The following is a 10,875-nucleotide window of genomic DNA, read 5'->3' on the forward strand; positions in this document are numbered from 1 at the left end:
CATTTCATATTTTTTTATATTATTAATAAAGATGATATGTATTTTTAATATATATATATATATATTTTTTGACTATTTTATGCTTTAACTTTCAAAATATTCTTTCTGTTTTATATCTTTTTTCTTTATTTAGTTTTTATTCTCTTTGTTTTTTTATATATATAAATATTTCTTCTTAATGTATTTTTAATTTCTTTAAATGTTTTTTTTTTAAGTTTTCATATTACTACTTCTACTAAGTCGCGTTACGTTCACCTATTTTGCTTCATGAGCTAGATGGGGTTCTTAAACCAAGTACACTTGTAACACTATGTGGTGAGTTGTATATTTTATTTTAAATTTTAATATATAATTGATTCATGATAGTGTGATGTTTTTGGTGTTTTAAAACTCTAAAATTAAGGAATTCTTAAAGAGTTAGTTGTTTAGAATTGTTTTGTGTTGAAGTCAAAGTTGACCAAAAATGAAGGAAGGTATATAAGATTTTTCTAAGAACTTGAACTTTATAATTTTATATCTCAAAGTTGTAGAAAGAAGTTTTAGAGAGATAGGTTTTGGAGTCAAAGGAGTTCTTTTCTTTTTCTGACATCATAGAAGTGTCCCAATCCTTCCCTTGTGGCAATGTTGTAGTAGTTGAGTAGAGATTCAAAACTGAGGAGTTGAGAATTAGTGAGAGAAGTCATTGTACAAGAGTTCGAGGTTCTTTAAGTTTTCTATTCTTCCTTTCTTTATTTTTAGAATATTTGAGGTAAGGGAAACTTGTAGTTTAATGTCCTTTGCCAAATATGTTGAGTTGTTGTGTTGAATTCATAATTTGAATGGTGTCTATGTTGAAAATTCAAATGTTGAGCATTATGTGCACAATTTTTTAGTTTTCTTGATGCTGGAAAGAAAAATTGATGATCCTGGATCATGTTGATTTTGCATGTTGTTTATGTTGGTCAATCTGAGTTGTTTATGATGTATAAAAGTTGATTTTAAGATTGCATGTTGGGTTGGTACGAATTGATGGCCAATTTGTTGAGAGAAGTTGAGTTTGTGGGTGAAAACCTTGTTCTCGCCCAATGAAAGTTTATGACACCCAACACTCTTGCAAATTTTGATGAACATCTTCCCAGAATCGCACTTTCACTCAACAACATATGTGGCTCCCAAAAAGATATTTGTTTTGTGGCTTAGCTTGTGCAACGAGACATATCGTGTGTGAGGACCCACAAATGATCTTGATCACCCAACGAGATATGGTATCCAATGAGAGGATCCACAAAGAGGGTGGAGCGCTCAACTAACTCTTGACCGTCTAGGGATAAGCTCTAGAGGAGTTTGGCCACCTAGCGAATGAGAAGCCCACGCCCAACAATGAAAGCCCTATTTCATGACCTTTATATTTAAGGCTTTTACTTAATAATGTTGACTTTAAGTTGATATTTTACAAAGATATGTTGTATTGTGTTGTATGATTGATAAACCATGTTGCAAAAAATTGAATATGAATCATGTTTAGTTATTTAAACTGAAATAGAAGTTATTTTAGTGTTGTATAAGTTGTGTTAGTATGTTGAGTTGCATTGTGTTGTAAGGTGCATGATGCATGTTGTTTAGATGTGCTATGGACTTAGGACTAGAGAAGATAATGTTGTTTTTGGAAGTGAGATATCTCATTGTATGGGTATATGTTATGGTGCTGAGAGCCCAAAAGTTGAAAACCCTTTCTCGAGTAAGTTGCATCTTGAAGTGGAGTATTGAATCTCATCTAAGTCTTTAGTTGATATTGCATCGAGGTAAGGTCGAGCTATACTAGTTTAGAAGTGACCAAATTGAATAGTATAAAGTCAAAGGATAAAATTCTTAACTAATTACTTGAAAGGTGCGTAGTATTTAGAGGTTATTTGACAGGCTAATTGCATATAGGCTTAGTTGATGCATACTACGTTGTGGTAGACTCACATCTAAGTTGTGTTTATTCTTAATAGTGACACTAGACTTTCTTAGTTTAAATAGTGAAATATGATAAATTAGTAAAGTTATTGAATTGACATTGGTATGCCAAATGTTGTATTGACTTGGCATTGGTATACTAGATGTTGTATTGACTTGATCTTCTTTCTAAGGATTAGGTGTAGTGATTCGGTAGAGTCAAACTACTTAGACTGCTCACTTATATTTTAAGAGACCTTTTAGTTGAAAATTTTGACAATATATGAAGTTTTTGTGTTGTTAAGTTGTTGTTATTATTAAATTGTTATGTTGTTAAGTTGTTAAAGTTGTATAATATGATGTTATGCATTGTTGAACATTGAGTTGAAAGTTGTGTGGTAAAGTTGTTCAGTTGTGGTGTTTAAGTTGTGAAGATGTTTATATAACTAGTTTATATATAACTTCTATATATTATGTTGTTTTTTTTAATATAAGCTTACCCTTACCTTTTTATGTTGTTGAACTGCGATGATCATATTATTATACGAGCAAGATATCCAAACAACATTAACTTACAAGCCTAAGCCTCTCCTCCAATATCTACATATAATTGATCTTTACCTGCAAATAGTGTTGAATCCAAAAACAAACAAAATGAGTGAGGCATGTTTCAATCATGCTTCTAATATGAATCAAAGGTTAAACAATTTCAAGTCAAGCATATCAAGATATTAACTATGTTAAGCAATTCACATCTAATCTCTAATGCAAGTATGTATGGGGCCCATCTCAAATCTCAAATCCAATAACAAAGAGTAGCCTATGAGTACATGCTGGTTGACAAAACACCTAATCAAAGACATCTAGCACTAATTAAATATTGTCAACTAGGGTGATATCTACTAGTGGTTTGTTATGGTTACAAAGTTATGCTAGGGTACTTTAACATCATGGAACTCTACATGGTCCATACTAAGATCCAAAAGCAAGTAGACTTAGAAGGTCCATACCTAAAGATCCTTAATGTGACCTCCTTAACGTATGATTCACTTTCACACCCCAAACTCAATTTTATGCATATAAAGCATGTAGCATACAAGGATTCTCATAAACAAATCATAATGTCTCAATGGTCTCAATAGTCTCATTAACTTATGCCCCAAGTCTTGTTTCTCAAATCTCATATGTCAACCATTCTCAATTCTTAGTTACACGTGTATAGCTAAGGCTTAATTCTCACGTTGATTCTAACTTACATAAATCATCTTCAAGGAACTCATGCAAAGATTGAAGTACCCACCACATAATGCCAAAGACACAAAGAATAAGGCTTGTTATATGTGGCTCTCACGCTTAGTGTCAAAATCATTATTTTTCATTGTGGTTATAACATTTAACAAGAATCACTCCTGTAACACTCTTCAAATTCAATGTATAAACAACTTCACTCCATAGTTGCAATCCTTCACTTGTCAAAACCCATCGTGGGTAGCCCGCTCTGTGATGCCTAATTGCTTTTTAAGATCAACGGCTTCCCCTATAAACCAATAAGAGAGTTTTAGTGCGATTGATCATCACTTAAACACTTTATGAGAAAATTTTAGAAGGTCACCCATCCCTAGGTCACTTCAATTCAAGCAAATTTAATTAACTATGGATTTAAGTGATGAACTATTGAAAAATAGATGCATCTTATTAGTATATGTAATATTAATTAAATTCTTTTAAGTTATGCTCAACTGTACAGTACAACACATGTTTAGGTTTTGGATCCCTGATGATCAATCATTACAAGAAATGTTACATACAATGACATATAAAAAGTGTCACTATAGGTACAAAATATGTAGGTATAAATCTATTTTTTATATAGCTACACACAATTTTAGTGTTGATTTTGAACGAGATTTAATAACATTATTATGTATTACTATAACCTATACTTACATTTTTTTAAACAATATATCAACATATATTGTATTTACAATATAACTAAAAGTAGTTTTTAGTGACAAGTATTGTCTCACTATATTTTTTTTTTTTATAGTAAATGAGATTCATAGTGAATCCTTTAACATCAATTTGACACAAAAAGATCATTGAAAATTTGGGGAAAAAAAATAAAACAGAATAGTGGAATTAGGTAAGAAATATGAAGAACAAAATCACAATCCCTAATGATTGATAAGTTAAGGAGGATTCATTACAAAAGATTTAATTCTTTGATAAGAATCTAGAGTTTTTCTTAAGAATCTAAGATAGAACAACACTTTCACAAGCCAAAAGCTCTTTCTTTACTAAAATGAATGTTCTTTTTTACAAAAGTCAACATTGAACTATTTATATATTGGACTTTTAAACTAATAATGCTTAATCCAAACTAAAGTCCAAGTGGTGCCTCCTCCAAGGACCACTCTTAGAAACTACAATTGCCTCATTACAAGCTGAATTACAAAAACAAAAAAGTACAATGAAAGAAAATCCTAATATAATATCACCAATAGTATATCTCTATCATTTCATCTCATTCCAATGTGTCCAAGATCTTATGAGTCTATCAGCTTCCACTTGGTTTGTCCTTGAACTACACTATATTAAGATAGAAGACCTACTTTGGTAACATTTGTAATGTCCTTGAGTTTTGATGTTCAATGACTATAATTCATGACTTTTCACTCAGTGATATTTTATTCAACTTCTCGTTGGTCAAAATTTTTCACTAGTCATAACTCATTGTGGGTAGTTCCTTTTTAGATGTCTAACCATTTTTTAGAATCAATGATTATCCACACAAACCAATATTAGACTTTTGAGCATATTTATCCCCATTCATAATTTCTGATAAACTTTTAGAAGGTTTATCTTTAAACTAGGTTGTTGTTGAAATCTTCGATAAAATGTTAAGAATGATTGACCTATAGTTATACATGATCAATTTTGCAAATCGAGCATCAACGAGAAGAAACAAACCAACAACAATCCTCCACGAAACAAGAGATCTTTGCTGCATGGAATTGGACACCACACATACAAAAAATAATTATATATATGTATGTTAATATTTTATATTTAATTAAATTAGTATCATATTATATTTAATCAAAAACCACTAATATTACAATTTGATTTAATAATTTACCACTAATTATCTAATTAATTAATCAATTATTAATAAGTTATTTATAATACTCCATCTGTCCCACAATGACTGTAGTTTTAGCATTTGAAAAATATCTAAAAAATGAATGATGTTTTTCACTTTTCAATCTTTTAGTTTTTCAAATTTAAAGTAAATTTGCTGCATAAATGTTTCAATCTATCACTTTTAAACATGTTATTAGTGACATAAGAGACTAATAATTTTTTTTAAAAAAAATTATAGAAATTAAAAATAACTTTTAAATTTGAGGGATTAAAAATAATATCATCCTAAAATTGAGGGATTAAAAAAATATTTAAGTCTATTAATAATTTTCCTACTTTTAAGATAATGCATTTATTAAAATAATGTGTTATTTTAATAAAATTGTATCAAAAAGTAGTATGTTACTGCATTTATTGTTATCCTTAATCTCTATGTAAAAATCTTAAATTACAATCATTGTAGAATCCTATGTTATTATAAGCAAAATTGATTGATTTTACGATATTAAAAAAGTTAGTTATTTGTATTAAATTCTCATAAAATTCTTTTTAAATTATTTTTGTTATAAATATTAAAAGAAATAATACAACTAAAAAATCATACATTAAAAAAAAGGAAAAATCATATATTATATCAAATGAAATAAAAGTAGTTAATTGTTTTTTACATTTAAAAACAAGAAGAAAAAAAGATTTTCTTCGTATAATAGGGAACATAGGAAGTAATTAATAAATTAAACATAAAACAAAATGAAAAAAATGAAAAAAAACACAATCAGACATGTACGGAATAAAAACGAACGATAAGTTTTCTTAGAAGAAAAAGTAATAGTGGTATTCGGTGAAATATTATTTTTTATGTATTTTTTAAATAAAAAATGTATTATAAATTAAAGTTATATGTATTAATAATAATTTAACAAGTACTTTATTTTAATTATTTAATCAATATACTCTCAATATTAATTAATATTTATTAATGTAAATCTCGTTAAAAGTCAATGATATAAATATTAGAAAGTTTAAATATGTTTTTCATGGTTGAATTTTGGAATAATTTTATTTTTATTTTTATTTTTTAAAATTTAAAATTAATCTTTTAACTTTTATGATTTAAAAAAATATTTTAAAGTTCTAATTATAAACAATAAATTGGGATTTTTTTTTGTCTTAATTATACAATCATTAATTTTTAAAGTTATTTAAAGATAAAATTTTCATATACTCTTGTCAATTCTATTTCTTTTGTATTTATTTATGAATAACATTAAATATAACAACTACTTGAAAAAAATAATATACTTAGAATAAAATTTAAATTTATGATATGATTAATTAAAAATAATCATATTAATTATCTTTATTGACCTTGATGATTAATTTGTTCTATATTAATTACAATTAAGAATGAATGTAATATTATTTAAGTCTGTTAATATTACTAATAGCATAATTAAGATAATCAATTGAGACAATTATGCAGCAAAGTTGAGTTTAATGTAACTTCTTTTTATTAACAATGATTCTAGTAAGGATTTTGTGTGACAAATTTAATAATAGAGAGTACTTGCTAACAAATTTACTAATAATATTTGAACATAAAAGTTAAAATAAGATTTTTTAAATTATAAAACTAAAAAAATTTAAAATTAAGAACTAAAAATAAATTAGAAACTATAAATATATTTAAACCTATATCATTTTTAATTAAAAAATCAATCTTAATTTCTTATAATATTTACATTTATTTATAAAAAAAATTAATAATAATTCTTTAAGTGCAATTAATTAAAATTTTATCCCAGTTTTATAAACTCATATTTAATTAGTTTTTTTATTAATATATATTTACATATATTATTAAAATAAAATTTAATTCTATGAAAGATGATCATGTATACTTAAATATTATTCATTATTTATTTAGAAGAATAGGATTATGCGGTGAGACATGCACATCGTAAAGGGCTCGTACCGTCATTAATTAACTATAATGAAAAGTGTACTTGGCTCGTGCATACTCATAATTGGGGTACCCCACTTTAGGGGACAGTGTTTATCAATGTGGCATTCCTGTCCTGTCCCTTTTGGGTCTCAGTCCCATTTGTTGCCCTCCAAAGTCCCACAAAGGTACCCTATTAGTTTCCCATATAAAGTCTCACATACCCATAAATAAATGAACCACCACCACACCCATTTTTTTTTGACTCTCTCTCTCTCTCTCTCTGGTCTGAACTCCTTCATCATGAGTGACTGCTGAGGTTTGAAGTCTTCAAGAAATGAAATCATTAAAAAGTAGACCAATCCACGGATTTGAAAGTCTCTTGGGTCTTTCTCCAAAGCAGCCTTGAACTACGCCCTCACCTTATTATGACCATTTGCCCATGCCTACCTAACTCTATTTAATCACCTATTTAATTGTGCACCAACATTTGAAACTTAGAATTAATCAGTGTACCCTAACATTTTTCAATTTTGTTGTACGTGTGCTGTACTACTTGTACAGTATATATAGTATATATATATATATATATGTGAAAATAAAGTTTCAAAAATAGTCTTACTCCGAATTGAATAATTCTTTTGTTAATATTTTCAACTGTTTTTATAGGAGAATTGATTAAATAATCAAAATCATTAAATTAAAGCATTTAAGAATATTATAATATTGAAAACATTCCCTAATAAAATCAACTATAAATTTTACAAGAAAATTGACTTGTTGAAGATGGATAAAAATTAAAATTTATAAATAAATGTACTTATTTTACATTAATTTGCATATAATTTATTTGTAGTTCTATAATAATAATATTTTAATTTTAACTACAATAGATAAGTATAATTAGGAATAATTTTTAATTTTATCCTGTCATCATATTTATTTGTGAATACAAGTATTTTTCTAATTGTGATTACTCCGGTAGTAGTATTTAAATAATGTATATAAAAAAGGGTTAGAGATTTTCTAGTACAAAAACAAGTATCATTAATTTCCCTTTCTTTTTGATATCTATCTTCAATTCACTGTCTAAAATGCTCTCCCATCTTTCTGATTTCACCATTGATAAAACCCAAGAAAGATGGAATACACAGATTCAAACAAGAAAAAGAAAACCCAATTATCCAAATTCTATATGACCCTCTCCCACCAACAAAAAAAAAAAAAAAAAAAACTATCATCCTCTCATAATTAACTTCCCTATATACAAAATCGAATCAATTTCCAACCCTCAACTCAATAGTACTAATCTTGAACTGCATATCCTCAAGACGCTGGGGATTGATGTTGATGGGATTGTTGGCTAGCATGAACAAATGGATGAAACCTTGGTTTTCCAAAGGGGAATCCAATGGCCTTGGAATTGGAATTGGAGTTGGAGTCATTAGTAATAGTATTATTATTATTACTCGTTTTGACACTAGCCATGGTTCCTGAATTTGCATTGATGGTGGCACCGAGGGATGAGGAAGTGGTGGTGGAATTTGTGGCCACGCGTTCACAAGAAGGACACATGGTCAAAGTTGTGGCTGGTAATTGCATGTAGAACGGGTTTGAAGTCTTCAAAGCCCTCAATTCTTGAAGCTCCTTGTGAAGCCTCCTATTCTCTTCCGTTAGTGTCTCACAACACCTCTTCAAGTACTCACAATCCACTTCCGTTTGCTTCAACTTTGTCCTGCATGCACATAGACAAATCTCACAAGTCAGTCACAACCAAATAACACAAGTGTACGACACTTCATGTGTGGCTCAAAAAAACCATACCCTTTTACATATTATTCGTGTAAGAAAAAAAAATTGGTATTAAAAGCCTGAAAATTTATAAAAGCAGTGGACAAGAACTACGTATTATGTATGTACGATGTTGTTGTACCTTGCTCGACGATTTTGGAACCAGACTTCAACTTGACGAGGTCGAAGATTGAGTTGTTTAGCAAGAGCAAGCTTTTGTTTCTGCATCACAAAATTACGTGTCCCACACCATACTATATATTATTATTATTATTATTACAAAACACCAAAATCAAAGATAAAGCTAGAAAAAATTATTGTCCGTACCGTCTGAGACTATGATATATCATAGTCTTGACCAAATTTTATGCGATATGTGGTCAAATTTTACCATTTTATTTTTGAATTAGAAAATTCAGCCACGTTAAGAATGATATAGTATAGATATATGGTTGATGTAATTTTGATTAGGGGGCACTCACGGGATTAAGAGTGTTGTGTTCTTTGAAGCTTTCTTCGAGGAACGCAGATTGTTCCTTAGAGAGTCTGAGTTTTTTTCTGGTGTTGGCGGGTCCACCGTTGGTGTCGTCTTCATCACTGGCTCTCGAAGAGGCTCTTTGATCATAAGCCTCGCCCTCGGAGTCTCTCTTGTAGAAGCTTCCTCCTCTGTTGCTGTATATGCAGAGATCCATTTGAAACGATGAGGCCGCGCTGTTCGGAGATGACGACAGCGCCGCCGCTTCCTCCGCCTCCTCCTCCGCCGCCGCCGGCTGCGCGTTCACGTCCAACCCCCTCGAAGAGCCCCCCAAATCGGATGATAAACTCCCTGCATGTGTCCACAAGAGAGCCTTATATATATATTTGCAAAAGTTATATCATAGAAACTCAAATAATAGAATGATTCGAATCTCTTGAATACTTGAATACGTTGTTTTGATAAAAAAAAAAATGGTATATTTTTTTTCTTCTATTAGAAGTGTATGGTGTTTAGTGAATTAGAGACTAATTTTGACACTGTGATTACGAATTTTTTCATAGTGAAAATTAAATAAGAAATTTTCATTTTATAGATCGTTGTGACAACAAATCTAACATAAGGTGTCTAACTATGCATAGGGGTTAAGACACATATCTCCACAATGAAATGTGGGGAGTTTGATTTTTTTTCAACAACTATGTTAATCATCTGATTGGAGGATGGTTCATGGTGCTATAAAAATTAGCTTGAGAGATTGAAAAAAAGAAAGAGATTCTAAGCGAGTAAAAATGGAAAAGAGAGTTTTTCACCGTTTTCAGACGGAGGGTGCCATGGGAAAGAGAGTTGAGGGAGAAGATCAAGTTGATGAAGAACTGGGTTGTTGTTGTTGGGTTTGGAAGAAAGGTCATTAGGGTCTTCTGTTGTGAGATTGTTGATGTTGTTCTTGTGTTTCTTTGGCTTTGTTTCTTCTTCTTCTTCCTCTTCTAGTTCTTGGTCTTCATGATCTTTTTGTCTAGTGATGATTGGACCAATTGATAAAGTGGTGTTGAAGCCTAACCCCAGTTGGTTGGAAGCTTCACGAGGCTTTTCCATGAACCCAAGCAAAGGCCTTGAAGAGTCTCCTAAGCTCAAACCAAGCTCCATGATCTCCTTCTCTTCTTCTGCATAGACTAGGAGAGAGAAGAAGAAGAAGAAGATGAAGAGAGAGAATAATGTGGAATAGAAGTGGGGAAAGGTGTGTCTTGGACTGAGAATTAAGGAGGAGGAGCTTTGAAAGAGAAGAGTCTTTATAATTATAGAGAGGAGAGAGAGAGAAAGAGAGTAGTACGTGATCATAGGATGATGACCCAAATGAAATGGTCACCTTTTAAAAAAGAAAAAAAAAGAAAAAAATTTATATTTAGTGGGTATTCTCTCTTTTTCTTTTCTCTTAAGTTTTAAAATGTAATTTAAAAATATTGTGGAACGAAAAGGGTGTTTGACCGACAAAGGTTACCAAGGTTGACAAACACACGTGAAACCCTATTTTTAAGATAGATGTAGATATAGATACTGGTAGGCTACTAGTAGTAGTGCTAGATGATAGTAGCATTAGAAGCATCAT

General features: G+C 29.9%; 1 protein-coding gene across 1 annotated transcript; it reads right to left on the reverse strand.

The window, feature by feature from the left end:
* Window positions 1-8,045: 8,045 nt before the first annotated feature.
* LOC109805976 (homeobox-leucine zipper protein HAT3) lies at window positions 8,046-10,606 on the reverse strand. Its single transcript, XM_020368294.3, has 4 exons — window positions 10,082-10,606; window positions 9,277-9,620; window positions 8,937-9,016; window positions 8,046-8,738 (listed from the first exon to the last, which is right to left on the reverse strand). Exons 1-4 carry the CDS (start codon window positions 10,413-10,415, stop codon window positions 8,330-8,332), a joined length of 1,167 nt encoding a protein of 388 aa, XP_020223883.1. The 5' UTR covers window positions 10,416-10,606; the 3' UTR covers window positions 8,046-8,329.
* Between the last annotated feature and the right edge of the window lie 269 nt (window positions 10,607-10,875).

The sequence above is a fragment of the Cajanus cajan genome, chromosome 10 (assembly GCF_000230855.2).
Source record: "Cajanus cajan strain Asha chromosome 10, NIPB_CcT2T_4, whole genome shotgun sequence".
NCBI classification, from domain to species: domain Eukaryota; kingdom Viridiplantae; phylum Streptophyta; class Magnoliopsida; order Fabales; family Fabaceae; genus Cajanus; species Cajanus cajan.